The 19,692-nt window shown below is 33.4% G+C and overlaps 1 protein-coding gene across 3 annotated transcripts in view; it reads right to left on the reverse strand.

Annotated features, from left to right (window-relative positions):
* Positions 1–8,156: 8,156 nt before the first annotated feature.
* The window catches only part of LOC115440301 (phosphatidylinositol 4-phosphate 5-kinase type-1 alpha), a 50,237-nt gene continuing 38,701 nt past the window's right edge, over positions 8,157–19,692 (reverse strand). Inside the window, exons 13-18 of one of the 3 annotated variants that reach the window (XM_037439828.1) lie at positions 19,419–19,457; positions 17,877–18,116; positions 14,474–14,693; positions 13,988–14,082; positions 13,795–13,904; positions 8,157–8,377 (exon numbers count right to left, since the gene is read on the reverse strand). In XM_037439828.1, coding sequence (XP_037295725.1) covers positions 8,282–8,377; positions 13,795–13,904; positions 13,988–14,082; positions 14,474–14,693; positions 17,877–18,116; positions 19,419–19,457 — 800 coding nt within the window. In that variant the 3' untranslated portion in view covers positions 8,157–8,281. Of the gene's footprint in view, positions 8,378–13,794; positions 13,905–13,987; positions 14,083–14,470; positions 14,694–17,876; positions 18,117–19,418; positions 19,458–19,692 lie in introns of all 3 variants that reach the window. The other 2 variants (XM_037439830.1, XM_037439829.1) reach the window with 2 other exon arrangements.

The following is a 19,692-nucleotide window of genomic DNA, read 5'->3' on the forward strand; positions in this document are numbered from 1 at the left end:
AATTAAAGGGTATTTATACATGTTTTATATAAATTTCATTAAAATAAAATTGTTACAGTAATTTTACAGCACAATGGTGTTTTCACTAGAATTCTACATCATAAACTATTTTACTTATTTAATAAGGTACACCAACAGCAAACATATCCTAAGTTCAGGAAACATTGAAAGTAAACACTTGGGTATACACAACATTTAATTTGCGCGGCAGCCTGACAACCGGGACAAGTTACAAAGGGTTTTTACTATACTATTTTTAATAATATCCTAACATAAAAAAATCTCAAGTAATAAATGCACGTAAAGGAACTGCACAATAAACAGCACAGAAATTAAAGAAATTCCTTTGGTATTAGTTCCTATTCACAAAATAAAAAAAAAATATAGAGCAGAATAGATAACTAAAGACAACGTATTTGCCGTCCCAATCTGTAGACGATCTTAATCTTTCTAATTGATGAAAGCAGTCATGTTTAGAAAGAGACGAAGGACTCAGTAAATGTTATTTGAGTTCTTAGTTGACTCCACTTATGTGTAAGCTTGTGGTCTACGTATAAGTTTAAGCTTCTTGTTACTATCACATAGAGTATGGACTGGACCTTTCCGTATACTAGCCGAGGGAGGCTAAGAGCGAGGAGGTATTGCAAATTAGCTAATATCCCTGCGGGTCGAGTCATAGCACAAAAATCTAATTTACATTACATATGGTATAGAAGAGCGTCCATTATAGACGGGTCTTAGCGGCCCGCCCCGTCCCAACCTGTCACAATTAACGCGAAGCTTAAACTGAATACAGGCAGAAGTGTAAAAGAGTTACAGCTTCCATCGACCCATACACATGCTACAAGATTACAGATAAGAGACAGCTATTGGCCGCACTGTCGTTTTGTCGCTTTCTATAGGAGCGGAATATTTGGGGGTGTATTGTTGAATCTATTCTTTATATCTATAACACTGAATTCTGCAACCAGCTATCCAGCTACAATCGTGTCTGCAAAATAAATTAAAAAAAGTATTATTTTTTAAATTTTATTATAATAAGAAATATTAAAAAAAATAGTTAAACAAAAGATTGTTGTTGAGAAGGTTACATAATAAATATGCGTGAGAATAAAGATTAAAGTCAAAGTTTTAACTTTCTGTTTTTTGGGTAACTGATTACTGTTCACACCCGTGACGGTGAATCATTAAAAAATCAACTAAGAACGCTTTTGAATAAATTACGATTAACCTTTATTTTATATTCTCTTTTTAATATTATTAATGAAACACCGTTGATTTAAACAAACTGTTTTTATTATAGAGGCAACATTTAAGTATACACACATACAATCACGCATCACGCCTGTTACCTCGAAAGGGTAGGCCGATGCGCAACTGGTGCACGAAATTCCAGACTCCGGGCTGATAATGAGTAGATAAACGTAATATCACTTTGCTCGGACCGGGAATTGAACCCGAGACCTCAAAATTATATTGAGTAAAAATGCAAAGATTAACAAGTCAAACCTTTTCAAGCAAACAGCCTGTTTACTCCAATGACATACATAATATTTTACGTGGAATTTAAAAAGTGGGCGTATTAAATATTCTCACCCCTAAAGTACAAGTAACTTTAATATTTCAAATGGAATTTAATTTTATAATCATGCATAAAACTCACCTTAACCGAAATTGTCAACACTCACCAAAACCAATTAGCACACAATATCACATAAAACACAAAGTGCTTTCAAAAATAATGTGCCACACAAAAATAATCATAGAATAAATAGTTATAAGCTTCAAAATTATGTAATAATTATATTAAGATTTAATAGTTATATGAATTTAATAATTAAAAAAGAAATTATATATTTTTTTTAAACGGTACAATAGTATCGCAGATTTTTATTTAAATATTCCTAAATTACACATTATTAGACGGTGTAATTAATCAAAATACAAATTAGGGCTATCAAGTTCTTTAAAACATCGAGAATAATGCTTGTATTTAACGTGTATATCATAGGGTTAGTAAAAATAAAACACAAAAATCATTCAAATACGCATTTAATTCGATTATTTCTCGCGATATACAGATAAGTACGTGACATTGACAATACAAATACACCGATACACAATACAATACAAATAGGTATAGTACGTTGAAGTACAATACAATTCACAGCACTAGCAAAACGTCCAACAAGAGAAATACAAAACTCTGTACATTAAATATTAAACAACAATTTTATATCTACGTTCGTTTATGAAATCCCGTTTCAGAACTGGTGGTTTTAATTCCATTCTATTTTTAAATAGCATTATTGATACTGGCACTATATATTAAATTGCATTTTTAATAATCGTATTTTTTTAATTATGTTTTTAAAATAGAGTTAACGGCACAAGTCATGAGCATAGATGAAGTGGGGGCGAATGACGCAAGTATATAGTACCCGCATGACTCATGTAAGCCAATAGACAACGAGCGTCGACTAGGGAACCAATCGGGCGCGTTGAACGTCAAACTGACCAATTACGAGTGTGCTCATAAGTCGCGCCTCTATCAGTTTCAGAATTTTTAAAATTGTCATAGATAATTTTATATTTTTTTTTATATTTTATTACGAATCTTTGATGTCGGTTTCTAGATTTACTATATTATAATCATATTTTTAATACTGACCTTTATACGGGATTTCAAATACGAATAAAATATTGTATCAGCTCACATCGTATTCGACTTTTATTTTAAATGTATAAGGTGATAATGTCAGTTAAAATTGTATGACGAGAGCAAGATAGTGAAGCAGCCACAACTCTCTTATTCTCATAAACATAACATGATTTCATGCATTAATTCAATGATTAATTAACTACAGATCTTTTATAGTAAATAAAAATAATAAATTGACGGTTGTAAGGTTACAGTTATCAAAAACGATCTTGAATCAATACTTAAGTTGTTTTTTTTTAAAGTTAAAAAAATACAATGACTCCAAATATATGTATAACTTAATATCTCAAAAATGACGCTTAAGTTTGCACAAAATACACCAAACACGCCGACACAAACCGACAACCTATAAGAAGAAAATCAGGTCGGCAACATGCGCCCGCGCGTTGTGCCCACCAACATGCAAACAGCACGTCGACGGCTTACGTGCGCAACCGCTCAGCTCAGTTGTCCAGCGATCATCTCATCGCGAGCCGACAAAGTTTTTTCGACTTGCAATGACTGAAGCCGCCAACTAGCCCACCGACAAAGTTGGTAACATAGGTTGTCGGCTTTGGTGTATTGCTCGTTAGTATAACGTAGTTATGATAGCGATAATTTAAAAAGGACAAACCCATACAATGTACAGGAACAAAATTTCCACATTAAGTTGCTACACATTGAATGTCGGTTGAAGATGTGAACTGATGGTACCACACACGACACAGCGCCAAAGGCAAAGGGTATAACTCGACTGCTGGCTTCCCTTGCATAATGTAAAATCTAATTATCATGAGAACGATTTGCAAACTGCATTTATGCATATTATTAGTAATAAGTTGTGCCGGGTTCCTTTTCACCCTTCGCCACACCAGAGCGCATAATATACTTCGTTTGAATAACTCGGGTCACGTTGCAGAAAAGCTGTTAGATCTAGTACACTTTGAATAACTCAGTTTATAAACTTCGATAGCTGTATATGGCGTTCAGGGAACGACAAAATAAGATTTAAGCTAATATCTACCCTAACTCATTTAACTTAATTACTAAATGATAATAAAATATTTACCCCCTTATTCATAGACTTTATTTATCTAAGGACGGAGCACTGCTGTGATAACAAGTCTGTTTCTCAGCTTTGTTTAACTGACAGCTTGCTGTTTGTTCAGCTTTGTTTATCTGACAGCCAACTAGATTCAAGTTGTATCTCAATATTAGCCAATCACAGCGGCCCTATGTCTACGCGCTGTGAAGGCTTCCATGCCGTCAGCACTGAGAAACAGACTTGTTATCACAGCAAAGATAGAGCTTAGATAAATAACGTCCATAAATAAGTGAATTAGTTAAAGATTTTATTAAATAGAAAAAAAAACGTATTTGTTACATTTTGTTTTCGTTCTCTAAATATGACGTAGGCATTAATAAGCGTCTTTATATTTTTAATTTCAAATAATACTCGCTTAAAACTAAACAGAAACCACTAAGCTGCTAATGTTTTATAGAATATCAGTTATATTTTCAATAAAAAATTTCGACTGTATTGTAAAATAATTACTCCTATAATGCCCAATTTAATTTTAATATAAACTAAAGCTACCTTCACTTGCACGAGGTATAGCAGGCGGAGCTCTGGCGACCAACCCATTGGCCCAGCATGGGCTTAACCCCTTAATGAGTGGGGAGACCTTTACCCCATTAGTGGCAAAAACACAAGAAGCTATCATATAAAGATCCTAAAGAGACTTGTTTATACTTTGCAACTTGTAGTTGGTTGTAATTTTTTTGCAACATGATCCAAAGTATTCTAATATGGCGGACTATAACCAACATTTGTATAAATAATTCATATCAACAAGGTTTTCTTAAGCGTCAACATATCTCAAAAATAAATACTTTTAATATCTCTGGCATTCTTCACTAACATTTTGTTTGTTCAAAATTAATTGTATGTAAAATTAATCATGACAGTAATTCGTTTCATGGTATATAACATACAAATATTATCCAATAAAATAGAAATAATAAAACACTCAATCCACGTTCCATTTTTAAAACGTTGAAATTTAAATCAGTGTTGCGCGCTATGGTGTTGGTTATAGTGTCGCCAGCCTTAAAAATTAAGCCCATAAATGCCACGATTAAATATTTCAAGTTTCTCATTTGTACCATAAATAGCATGAATTCTTAATACTTCGACATATCCTATTATTGGCATGGTTGATCACTGACCATCGCGAAATGCGACCATAATCAGTTTAGCATAAGGAAACGAATCGTTTGCATGTAGTGGTACGTTTAATACAAAAAAAAAATGTTTTCTCACGTTGAAGGAAATCCATTTTCAAATATTTACGGAATCCACAAAATAAGAGACACTCAGTTGTATTTTATTTGATTGAACGATGAATTATAAGAACAATACATTTCAGTAGAATTAAGTCAAAATGTTTAAAGAAGTGTTATAGGAAAGGCAAATCACTAAGATGTTGATTGAACTATCTATAATACGTACCCCTACATACAAAAACAACTCGGTTCGTTTACATAGTAAACTTCGCTATAGTAAGTGAACACCCAAACGCAAGCTACAATTTGGCTTTAGATAGAAATAGTTTTTAAATTACAAAGTAAGGAAAATTATAAAACCCAATTTTCCAATTAATTAGCCTCTTGAACGCTTTATTGTCTTCTCTCTGGCGGGAAATGACAAGGTTCTATGTCATATAAAGAGTGTGAGACTCATAGAACCCTGTATTTCTAGCCAGCGATATAATAGGGGACCGGACAGGTATAACCGAAAAATCTGAAATTCAGTTTAAAGTAAAGTTTGTAATATTAAAAATATTATCTCATATTTGTTTTTGTAAAAGAGTTGTGATTTGTATTTTTAAATCAATAAATAAAATACAATAATTATAATATTTTTAGTCTATTCTTTACGGCAAATGAAACACCAATCACGGCGCATGACGTCACACGTGGGTAAATGTAAACAAACAGACGTCATCTGGATGTCATACCGCGTTGTGTTATTTTAATGCTTTAAAGGTGTTTTTTGACACAGAACTGCTCTAATAATTAATATTAATTTATACGGGACGTTGTTACTATCTTCCAGCTTAACGTTTACAGATTGTTTAATCGTTAATCATAATGGACCGCAAAAAATATCGTTGGTGCGTCGTACCTGAATGTAATAATACTTCTATATCTTTACCAAACAAATTATTTATTGATGTACTTACCACGAAAAGCAGATATACGAATAAAGTGGCCGCAGTTAGCAAGACGAACCTACGACGGAATGTCTGCAGACTCACCGATTTAGTTCTGTGAGGATCACTTTGATGTAAGTAAATAAAAAATAGTGTTTCGGTTTAAAATAAATCGATGAATATTTCAATTAATTAAGTAAATCATTTGTACACCCAGGGAGGTTATGGTTATGAGATGTATTTATTTATGTTTTAGCTGCCACATGATATGGAATAGAATATTTATTTATATAGAATTCTGGTTGTTACACAGTAACCTGAGATTGCCTGAGATAACACGGTCTATGCAGTGTTGCCAGATCATAATTTCTCTTACCCCAGGATTATTTGCAATTTGAAATTTTACCCTTAAACCAATCATAAATAATTCGGTACTTTTTTTTTCTACTTCCTTATCTATGCAGACGCCACTTCTTTCTTCACTTCCACTTCAATAATTATTAATTTAATTATCTCATTTTATTAGGAACAACTAGCTGTACACGAAAATTGTATTGAATAAAACATTATAATTGTTTCATGGCCTACAATTTTTGTAGGAAACATCTTTCTTTAAGCTCAATATTTATTACAATACCGTGAAACAATAGCTTTAATACCTTAACTCGTAGAATTACCGCAATAATTACCATAAAAATACCCTTGCTGATTCAGTTTTACCCTAAATCTCGGGTAAATAACACTAATCTGGCATTATTGAATCACTGTTCAAATGACAAGACTTGTAAAGTTGCTTTATCCACGTATGACGTCACACGAGACGAAATGACATAATGTAGCGTTTGCGCGGGAATTATAGCTATTTAACATTTAGGCATGGTTTTATGTACTTTTTAAGCTTTATTTGTGCAAAATACTATTTTTCTTGGCTATTTATATCCACAATGATCAATTTAAAACACCTTCTGAAAATTTGTCCGGTCCCCTATTACGTCATAACTTGTTTATTCAAATTATCCTTTCAAAATTGTGCAATATTGACGTGGACGTATTATGACGTCACGACATGACGGATATACACGTGTTCAAGAAGTTTATTCTCAAATAAAATTGCATTGATTATAAATTGGTCTACTTAAATTCTAAAACGATTTAAGTAATTTGAGACATGCACATAAAAATGAAAATAAAATCAGATCTAAAATTAATCAGTCTATAAAAAAGAAAATATTTTGAAATCGATTGCGGAGGCAAACGAACATGCAAATTTTCATATGAAAAAAATTGAGCTGAACTTAAAGAAAGATAACCAATTACTAGTGTATATAACCATAGCGAAGCGCAGGTAACTGATTAATACTTTGACACAATTCCTAAGTTCGTTGCTGCTGTAACAATTTTCTACAGATTCCTTGACACTTATATGATTTTTTGCTTTAAATAAACCTGAATATTATACTCCATATAGTATTTGTATAATAAATACCTAATTAAAATCTGAAAATTTAATACCTTTCCACTACCACGCATGAAGCAAGTTATTATACTCAACCTAGGACCCTAATATTTCTTTATACAAATCTTTTCTCTGCGCTTCGTTAAAGTGTAAGTAAAAGTATAAATATCTGTTAGTATTTTCTTAAACATAAAGCTTTATCAGATACAACAATGGCAGTGGAGATTCTATATATATTTCGAAACTCTTACTGTGCTCTATTAAATACTTTGTGAACGGGTACTGACAAAATATATATTTTATGGCCTCATATCAAATTATGCTGAATATGGAATAACTAGCCGTAAACTGACTCCCATATCGAATGAAAACCAGCAACGTTCTATTATCCACTATAGTATATTTTAGGCAACTATCATTGATTCGCTAGACACGACGTATTTATACGTCATTGCTAAAATTCAGACTAAAAAAAATAATTTTGTGTATTTTTTAGCCAAGACCATGTGCTAACTGAATAAGCTTAAAATATTTCCAATTTCAAAGTTTAATCACAACTTTTAACTGCTATTAGGAATAACTTATTTTCCAGTACCCGTCATCACAATAGAAGCACCTAAAACCACTATACGCTTATAATACTGCATAATCACGTGCGCACGTTACATTGTAGAAAAGCTAAATCCATAACGTCTAGTTGAACAAGTTGTAAAATCTGGAAATAACGGTTTCCCGGTCATTCATTGCAACATTGATTCTACGTTGACGTATCTAGACGTCTTTATATGCAATTGATTATTATATAATATGCTTGATTAATGGCGTTATATTTGTCATTTTATTTGGTGGGATTTATAGAAACAAACTGATGCAATTGCAATGAATAACCGTTATTAGCTTAATAAATAATTAACAGTATTTATCCTCGGACTCCATGTGCTGTTGGACCTCGTATGTGGATATCGTTATGCGTGACGTCTCCGACGTGAGGTGCGTTATTTCAACCTGTTAAAAAAACGTTATTTATAACAGTTATTCATAATTAATAACGGTATTCTATTTGTATTGATAATTATTGGTATATATTATTGCGTAAACAATATGTTGTTAAATGTATATTATTTATTAAAAATGACATAGTTTTCAACTAATTAAATATTGTTACATTTAATTTCACTTAAAATATTGGATATTTTTTACGATTAAAAATATTTTGTTATGTTATACAATACTGTTAAGTATAGATACTGTTAAATATTTTTACTGAAATTATGAATATCTTACCTTTTAAACATTCCGCAGACTCCAAATAATTAAAATCTACTTATTTATCGCTAAAAGCCATCCAATGTTGTAAGCTTAAAGCACTTTCTACTATTTTAGTAGATTTTCTCATTAATTCCATGTTAATCTAAATAATTTATCTAAAAGCTGGTTTACATGATAATGATATTTAGCTACACGTACTTTCTATTTAGAATAAAATATATTTTAAAATCTAGTTAAATGATGTTGAAACTTCAATGCATTCGTTTTCGATGAAGTTTTGGATCAAACACCTTAACTTTCATAACGATATATAATATAAGCAGACCCGACAGATTTTTAAAAAAAATAATTTATAGGTAAAAATTATAATCAGAAAAAAATTAAGAATATTAATCGCCCATACAAGCATGACACTATCATGGTATGAAAACAAAATATGTACCATTTCAAATATTTATTCTACAGTCATGTCGGTCTTAAATAGTTAACAACAACAAAATATATATTAATATTATTGTAATAGTAACAACGCCGAATAACAGTTCATACACTGGCGCACGTCGTTGTAAGGGTGACCTTGGGATGCACCGATGGACCCTAAGGTCCCGGCGACGTATGGCAAATTATGTAACATTTATTAAGAAGATTAGGATCCCAAACGCGGATTTTCACGGATATTCTTATATTTAATCATAATACGGATACAAAAAATAACATCAAAATGCTGCAGGTTATTTGAGATTCAAAGATTGTGAAAAATATAAAATCGTAATGTCTATTTAACAATAGAGTTTTTGGTTCAGTATTAATGTTTTTGACATGTGGGCCAATATTCATACTAAAGTTCGACAATTTATAAACCAGGTCACCACTTACAAGAAAATTTATAATAATGATCTGCAAGCATTTCTCAATACGCATACAAATTATACATTTTATTTCACATAACAATTCCTTTCGATTATTATCTTCATATATTGTCAAATAAAACTTGGTCAAATATTTAAAAAAATGTAATTACTTCGCTTAATAATTTTTAAAGTGTATAAGTTCAAGAAAATAAACGAACATGTATCGTAAAGAAATAGGATTGTTGTTACAATTACTTTATTATAAACGAATAATTAGCCTGTATTTTTACTACGGTTGGATCGTCTTCCCTTACGCGCGGAAATAAGGAGACGCCGCACCTCGAACACTCATTAAAAATATATAAAATAATAAAACCTATAAATAATATATTTCCCCAACTTCAAATACCAACGTCTGTTACAAAAGTTCAGAAAAACTCGCAGATCTCTTGCACACTTCACACACACCCACACAAAAGCAGATTACACATATTTCAAAAGCGATTAATTGCTTCGTTATTCAGACAACCATTTTTGTATTACATTATAATAGCAATTATAGATGTGTCTGTACCTTCGAGGTATGGAAAAAACAGAACACATTAAAGAAAAATCAAATTAACTCGCGTCATCACAATAGCCTACAAAATTGAATATTTATATTCGGATATTTACTTATGATGATTAAAATTAAAAAAATAATCTATTCATAAAAATGCCTTTATCATATCTTCCTTCACAATTGCATAAGTCTTTAATCGTAAATAAATGTGTAAATAATTGTTTACCTCACAGGTACAGCAAATCATAGAAATCCGGTGTTTTAGTTGGCAACACTGAATGTAACAATTTTAAAATTATTTCCGAATTTGTACTACAAGATAGGCGTCAACTAACGCAGCTGATGTTCAACGAAAAATCTATTTAACCGAATATATTTCTAATAAATATTATTATCTAAATTTAAATAAATAACACACCAAACGAATTTCATTTAACATTTTTGTATTGAAATCAAATTATGAGTATATTTCCCGTACTTTATATTTTGATATAAAATTTTGGAAGTTATCGGAGACGAATACAAAAGGAAGAAACTTTTTAAATTTAAAATTTTGATTTGCATTACTTAGAAAATCGTAAATTTCGGTAAAATGTTTTTATACAAATGACTAACAAAAAAATGACAGTCATTTTGATTCGAAATTGGTATGTACTATTCAAAAAAGTTATCTCTATAATAGGAATAAAAATATGAACTAAGAAAAATATTAATTACGTATAAGGCCAAAAATTATATTACACCTACCATCAGCTTTAAAATTTCCTATATTAGTTTATAATGTGGGTCCACGATTTTGGCAATTGTTTCCCATAATACAACAGATCTAGCGTTAGTTTACGATATCAACAGTAAGTATAACATGGGAATAATATGTTGTTAAATGAATAATGGATACTGTAAAAAATATTAACAATAATTTTGACCATAAAATGTGTCAAAATTAGAAAAAAAAATGTTTCAATACAGAAGGTTTTAGTAAAAACAAAACGTAATGGACGCGCCAAATATATTTTTGTGGCAACATTGCGTTTTTTTTACTTTCTAAGGCTAGTTTTGATTTGGCGCCAATTTAGGTAAATTATGAAATATTGCAAAAAATACTTTACTTTAACTTAAATAAGTTTTGAGCACTTTTTGATTTTCTAAAAGCCATTTACAATTCATATTATTTCTTCATGGAGAATAATTTTGTGTGTCGCAGAAGATGTCGCATAATTAGTTATGTGTGCGCCACCTATTCATTTACCAACATATTGGAATCTTAGAATTTTTTTATGAATTATTCGCATATTTTAAAACACATTCGAGACTTAACTTGATTTGGAAACTTTTTATATTGAAGGAATTTTTACCGCGGATTTTTTCGCAAGATATTTAAAAATTGGCTTTAAGGAACCATCCTTACCTTACGTGCTAAAACAAGTTGAAAAGGAAAAAAAAAGGCCTAATTTGCTGATTCTATTCCTGATATTTTTTTGCCGATTTGTTTTTTAATTTCTGCTCTACTTTTACCTTATGGTCTCGAATATGTTATTAAAATATTAATTTTACTATAAAAAAAAAATACTTCGCTTTCTTTATAACGAAAGCAAGTTTGTGAAATGTTTCACTAACCGCGGACAAACTCTCAACAAATCACAGATAACAAATGCACAGGTATTAAACAAGTGTATAATTCCCAACCTTTATTTTACTAGTTTTGGAATAAAAATTAAAAAAATCAACCTCAGTCAGTGTTTTTAATGACTGTTTTGATTTACGTTTTTATTAAATGAAAAATGCTAATAATTAACACTAATTAGTATGTAAAGTACCCGCGTACATCGAAACCGTGTTAACGGAAACCGCGGTAAGTGAAACATCGAATACGTATCAAAGTTGCCATGACAAATGATTCGTGTCTCATCTAAAAAAGCTAGCGCTGAAACATACCGACTGACTAAATTTTAACATAGATTACATTTTACAATTTCGATAAAAGATCAATATGAACACCGAAGTTTGGTTGGGCGGGCGCGCCGCCCTTTAATTCTTTACTAGACAAGCCTCGTCATCTTTGGATTTATGTTAACGCCACGTCAATTTATTCACTTTTAGTATACGTAGATTAATTTGAATTCAGAATCGTATTTATTGAGATTTTTTAAATTTAGAATTGGACAAAACAAATATTGAGGCTCATTTTTTCCCGTTATACTTTACCAGTTCTGTAGTGTAACAAATTATTATAGTCAAATAACATAACCATTGACTGATCATAGGCTATGATGTTTTTCCACAAACCAGCTAATTTAATTGAGCACGACACAGATCCTTTTTCGTCGAAAACACCAAACATTTAACTCAGCAATAAAACCTCCGCAAACAAAAATACAATACTGATATGTACAATAACTAATAACTGTAGAAATTGAGCATTTGAATATCGAATCCAGCTGTATACGATGTTAAATCAGTATTCTATTGAATTATATCGGCAATGCACTGACATTCAGCGACATTTAACCGACTTTGAAAAAGAAGGTTTTTATTTAGTTTGTATTTTTTTCTAAGGTAGCGTACAGATGAACGAGGCTTCGGTCAGTCAATCAAACTTAGGCAAGCGTAACCGTGGCGTTTCTAATCATTTGTAGTCCCTCTCTACTCGCTCTTTCAAATGCATCTGCGTAACCCACCGTCAAAGCAGCGTCCAAAGGAAAATGGCCAGCATTAATATATATATGTAAATAAATTGTGTTAGGTTAAGCTGTGTTATGCTGTCTAGTTTACAGTCGAAACGGCTCACCGCTGATTTCAATAGACGATCCCAATCGCGTTTCTCTATCGATCGTCGAAATTGACCAATCAGATAAAAGGTTTTTTGACATGCTTAAAAATAACTTATTTTGATTGCTTTATTCTCGGGTCGTATAAAAACTAATGTTGGGATTGTTTATTGAAAACGTCCATTTAAAGAAATAGTTGGTTAGTACTAAATAGCTCATACATACCGCGTTATTAAAAAGACTTACTAACTTTAGTACTTTCGACCGTTTTTGTAAAACACCAGAAATTTTAAATGTTTTCATGTCGTGCGACAAAATATTTTTTTTTTTATATTTTTCTTCTATATAAAATTTACCATAAATACTGGAGATGTAAGAGTGTGGTCGTTTTTAGGTCGATGAATAATTTCTGGTGTTTAACAATATTAAATATTTTATAGTAAAAATTTTATTTATATACTGACAACAAGGCTACATTTATGTTATAAGAGACTGAAATTGAATTTTGGTGTTGCCATAGTATTTAAAATTTATACCATAAAATATGAAGTTAGTACGAAGCGATTGCATATGTTACTAACTGTGGATGCCTCCACCGATACATTACGTACCAAATGTGCTGTGTATTCAGAGAGCAATGTAGTGAAATAGTTGATTGGAGCTTTAATATTAGACCTTCACAAAGAGTATTATCGTAATGGGTGACCACTACAGATATAAACTAAAAAAAGCCGTGAGGCTTAAATGAACCATAAGCAATTATGCCAGTCCTTTGCCGGACAACAATCACCCTTATGTGGTTCACACCGATGTGGTGTCTCGGTTCAAATTACCATAATAATGAAATGTCGGACCGTCGAAACAATGGGACACGCCAATAAAAACATACATCCAATCATAATGTTGCGAATCTACTTGTACTAAAATTAAAGCTCCTTCCAACCGCTTCACCGCTCGTCCACAATGACTTACCACTTCGCTGGTGAGACAGTTGATGGTGGTCGGGGGGGCGATGCGCGCGGGGGGCGGCGGCGGGCGCGGCGAGCGGCCGCCTTCCGACCGCGCCGGAGTTATTGGGTAGCCTGGAATATTGTGGTAGTGTGAATTGATATTACATACCAAGTCAGTCTGTCCAAGACTGGTACATGGAGATTTGGCTTCATACCTTGTTCACTACTACTAGACTCCGTGAAACTCGGCGTGCCCTCCGTCCATGTCGGCGTGGAGCCTTCCACTGACGCCGGTGGCGTCCAGCATACGCTATAACATTTATAAATCATATTTATAGGTAAAGAATATAGCTTCTTTATTCCAAGAACTGATGAACTTCCTTACTTTGTAGCTAAGATTTTAATAAACATTTATCATTCTGTCATAGCGTATCATAGTTCAATTTGAATGTGGGTTAAATTATGAAGACAGGTTATATAAAATCAAAGCTAAGATATTCATAAAAAAAGGAGATTCCCAATTCGTGTTTGTTTTGTTTAACTTACATTCAAGACGGTCAATTGTCATTCCTATATTTAGAATTTTTACTTACCATCAGAATTAATACGAGATCCTTATAAAGACAACTACTATGTAAACATATTAAAATAATTAAGTGCGAAATGAAGACGAGAAAAAATCCACAAATCAAAACTACTACCTCGCCTCGTTGCTCTTGGCACTGCTCAGCGCTGCTGGCGTAAGAGCCAGCGACGACGCAGAAGACGTGGTCATAACACTAGCAGCACTGGATGCCCCGCGCCGCCTGCCCGACGCGCTCGACGACGTCGTGGATGAAGAGTTGGTCCGACTGGTGCGCGGAGGTGGCGCCTCCTCGAATGGCGGCGGCGGCGTCGAACAGCACGACAACGATGCCGCGGCTGAGGACGGGCTAGCATTACTACTTAGCAAACAGGATCGAGCAAACACTATTGCTACCAAAGGTTCTTTTACAAGTGCAATACTGGATGCAAACGAGCAAACAAAACTTATGAAACTGCTAGTTTCACACACGCTAAAAAAATACAAATATAAACGGTAAGATATAAAAATATTAGTAGTTAATGATAAAACATAAATACGAGACGCATTAACAAATCCCGTTATACCAAAACAATCGGACGCATTCTAAACACCAGAAAGTACTAAAATCTTAAAAAACACAATTGATACCTGCATTCAGATTATCGAAATTGACAAACGGGATTTTCAATAAAATTACTACAGGTATGAACTTGTAAATAGTTAAAGTACAAAATGGCAGTAGTACGAACACAACAAAAGGACATTCACAGCTACTTCATGCTACAACTAGCATTGCCTAGTGGTTCAAAACCTTTATACAGATAAACAAAAAAGCTCCAAACGAAATGTACATTCCGAATTATGTTTACGCGAATGCATCTACGATGCTAAGATACGCTGTACGTAATAGTAATACAAAATATAGAAATCATTTTTAAATGTACATTAAGTACGCGAGTAAATACTGATTGATTGAAAAGGGTTCTTATAAATTAGTCACGACTATAATCTAGTCATCACCATCTCAACAAACCCTTCGTAACATTTTAATTAGTGTAAAATTTGCATCGATACGACATATTTGCCGTCTTACAATAATAGTTTCAAATACTTCGTTCGGTATATATCAAGTCTTTACAAACTCTCTTCAATATCTTTTTTCATTAATAAAATCTTTTTCTTCTCATTCTTCTTCTTTAGGCTTCCCTTTTTCTTCTGTCTTGGTATTTTGTTTGGAGTCATGTGTATCGGAGTTTCAGAAAATTGTTTAATTTTCTCATGGACATTGCCGCTTATACTTTTTGCTACAATTGGTTGGACTGCGGTTGTTTTTAGACAGAAATGCTTTCTGTCAACAGAGCTTGTACTTTCATAAGTAAACTCTATAGGTTCGAAAATCTTTTTAGTATCTTTTGCGATCGACTTCTCAAGGTCCATAGGTTTTTTGGTTTCCTGTGTCGACGAAAAAGAACTTCGTCTAGAACTATTCTCGGAATCCGATTGCACTTTCCAAATTTGTTTTTGGAACATGTCAATCCGAGATTTAGCCTTCTTATGGCATACGACTTCATCTTTAGTCATGCCACCCTTTAGACGCCCTTCAGTATACGTCCTTATTTCTACTTTAGGTTTCGATTTCTTTTCATGTGATGCCTTTTCTTTTTTTGATTGGTTTATGTTGAGTTTCTTAGTGATACCTGATATGATACCAGGTTTTTCTTTGTCTTCAACTTTTGGCTCTGTTTTTATGGTATCAATCCCGCTTTGGAGATTCATTTCTTTGTCTAACCTCGAAGTTCTTTTAAAAGTTTTAGCCGCAGAAATGAGATCAGACGATTTGACATTATGGACACTGGTTTTCTCGTCAACACTACTAGGCGTTTTCTTGGAAAATTTATCTCCTATTGTGGTTGCAATGCCCCTAATAAATTCAGATGGACTTTTAGAGTGTCTTCCTCTGACTTCTTCGGTCACTACATTTCTATGTTCTCCTTTCATTTCTTGTTTTGCAGTTGAAAAACCTTTTACAAATTCGGAAGGACTTTTAGATTGTTTTCCTTTGGCTTCTTCTGCTATTGCAGGTTTATGTTCATGTTTTATTGTAGTTGCAACGCCTTTATTGACTTCAGGTGGAGTTTTTGACTGCATTACTTTGACTTCTTGTGTTATTACAGATTTTGTTTCAACTTTTATTGTAGTTGTAATGTCTTCGTTTCTTTCAGATGGCATTTTTAACTCCTCAGTTTTGACTACTTGAGCCGCTACAGGCTTAGATATATCTTTTATTCCTTTTGTTGCCGTTGCGATGCCCTTACCGACTTCAGATGGGCCTTTTAATTGACCTCCTTTGACTACCTGAGCCGCTACAGGCTTAGATATATCTTTTATTCCTTTTGTTGCCGTTGCGATGCCCTTACCGACCTCAGATGGGCCTTTTAATTGTCCTCCTTTAACTTCTTGAGTCACTGCCGGCTTAGGTATATCTTTTATATCTTTTGTTGCTGTTGCGATGCCCTTACTGACCTCAGGTGGGCCTTTTAATTGACCTCCTTTGACTTCTTGAGTCACTACCGGCTTAGATTTATCTTTTGTTGTCGTTGAGATGCCCTTACTGACCTCAGGTGGGCCTTTTAATTGACCTCCTTTGACTTCTTGAGTCACTACCGGCTTAGATTTATCTTTTGTTGCCGTTGAGATGCCCTTACTGACCTCAGGTGGGCCTTTTAATTGTCCTCCTTTGACTTCTTGGGTCACTAGCGGCTTAGGTATATCTTTTGTTGCCGTTGCGATGCCCTTATCGATCCCAGATGGGCCTTTTAATTGTTCTCCTTTGACTTCTTGAGTCACTACAAGCTTTGGTACATCTTTGATTTCTTTTGTTGTCGTTGCGATGCCTTTATTGATCTCAGATGGGCCTTTTAATTGTCCTTCTTTGACTTCTTGAGTCACCACAGGCTTAGGCACATCTTTGATTTCATTTGTTGTCGTTGCCATACCCTTATTCATCTCAGGTAGACCTTTTAATTGTTCTCCTTTGACTTCTTGAGAAACAACAGGCTTAGGTGTATCTTTTATTTCTTTTATTGTCGTTCCAATGCCTTTATTGATTTCAGATGTACTCTTTGACAGTCCTTCTTTAACGTCTTGAGTCATTCCAGGCTTAATTCTATCTTTTATATCGTGTGTAACAAGTTTTTCTTCGCTACTAGATTCTGTAAATGATGTATCATTATAATCACCAGAATCTAAATGTTCTCTAAGAATTTTCTGAATATCAAAGCTAGCCATCATCGATGACTGTGAACTAAGATCCTTAGTGATATGAGCCCTTTCAGTAATACTGTCTCCTTCATCAGCATAATTTAAGTAAGCGTTGGATGCGGCGATTTTAACAGGCAATTGAGATATAGAAGACACGGAACATGCAGCAGGCTTATATTTAAAATCATGCCCAAAGAACGAGATGTCATCGTCACTACTCGTAATCGGTGTCTGAGAAGGTATGTCCGATACAGATAGGTTTATATTTAGATATTCACCTTTAGTTTCGACACTAGTTTGCGAGTTGCCTCCTCCTCGCTTGGCTTTGGGCGAGCCTCTCGGAGGGACGGGAGGTGGCACTCTCTGTTTTTGCGACCCTTTCAATACAGCCGGGAAAGCGACGTCAGGTTCCGTCGGAACTGACGTTTTGGCTGACGATACAGTCACTTTAGCCGCCGTTGAAACCGGCGACGTGACTGAGGTGGGAGTTATGTGCGCTGTTACGTCAGACAACGAAACTAATGGCACAAATAACACTCGCATTTGTATACATAGGTTTATTAAGATACATATACATGTATAAAAAGAAAATTTGGCACAGTTTAAAAAAGATTTGTGTTGTAAAATGGAAGCAAAGTTTACGATAGACGGCGAAGTATAGAAGTTTATATGTCCAAAATAGCATGTTTAAATTTATATTTTTTATATGGAGCTTGACCGTTTAAAACATCGTATTTTTTATTGGTGCAGCATTTAACGTTCAATCGTCAAAAGAAATAAATGCATGCAGATTTAAGGTGTAGGGAGGAAGAGAAATAAAGAATCCAAGTGGCCGGCGGTGTACCCAATAGAAAAAGATCCGATGTAGGTCATAGCAGCATGAAAAGAGTAGAAAATATGTGAAAATAAGTTTTATGGTTTTATTATTGTTTCATTTTATTTAAGTAGGTACAGCAATGTCCCCGAACACGCAAAATGAAAATGCAATTCCATTATGAAAAGGACAAAAATATAACTTATAATTTAAAAATAAAAAGAAGTTAATTTTTAACAATACAATTTTTATTTCTAAGGGCTCAAATTTATTCGTGGATGCGAATTTGGACGCAACCTAACTTGATTCCGGGACATTACTGTAGTTACATCACATAAGCAAAAAGCGTAGCAAGGGAGCGTAGGAACACAGAAAGCGATGACTGTGAAGCATCAGCTACTAAATTTTGATACAAAAACCAATCGATTCTCGTGTGTTTAAGCAGAATTTGGCATTTCTACGCGCTCCATTGCTAAACTTTTTGATATATTGTAAAAAAAGTATATTTTTCCTAGCTGTCCTACTTTTTTATTTTTTAAATATATGTTGTGTATTTTTATTGAATTTCTTTAAAAGAAGTTATAAATCAAATAAATAGAATGTCGCTTTTCATTTTTATTGTTGTTACATCTACAAATAATAATTTACTGCTTTCGAGAATTTCACCTAATCTCTAAGTTATGTTAGGCAATCAAATGACATTTACTTTTTTATTATTTAAAAAAATATCACTACCTTTAACTCTTGGTCTCTCGCCGGCGAGCCAAGACAGCTACATGACATTTGCGTGTGTCACGGGATTATAACCTTATATACTACATAATAAGGTTATTTTTCCGTCACACGCGTAGCTGTTTGACAAGTCATGACGGGTTAAAAACTAACCACACCAATCAAAACACACGCGAGAAAAAAAAAACAAAAAATTCAAATTAAAAAAGGAACGCACACGCACGACACGCCCCTACCATTTGTACACGGTACAATGCAAAGCGACATGTCTCACCTGCTTTCACGCTTGCGACACCGCTGGAGCTTGCGCCGCCTGTCCGTCGGGAGGGCGTGAAATATATTGGTACATGTAGATACATTATGCTATAGACGGTGGTAGGGGATGGTTTTGTAGAGAAGTAGCTGAGGTGTTTTTTTTTTTTTATTTTTACTCTATTGTGGAATGGAAAAATCGAAACAATAATTTAATAGTAATTTTTAAATAACCAGTATGGCAACAAGTATAATTTAATTTTATTATGACGTTTTCGCTTTGTTATTAATACTAA

The sequence above is a fragment of the Manduca sexta genome, chromosome 18, assembly GCF_014839805.1.
Source record: "Manduca sexta isolate Smith_Timp_Sample1 chromosome 18, JHU_Msex_v1.0, whole genome shotgun sequence".
Classification (NCBI taxonomy): domain Eukaryota; kingdom Metazoa; phylum Arthropoda; class Insecta; order Lepidoptera; family Sphingidae; genus Manduca; species Manduca sexta.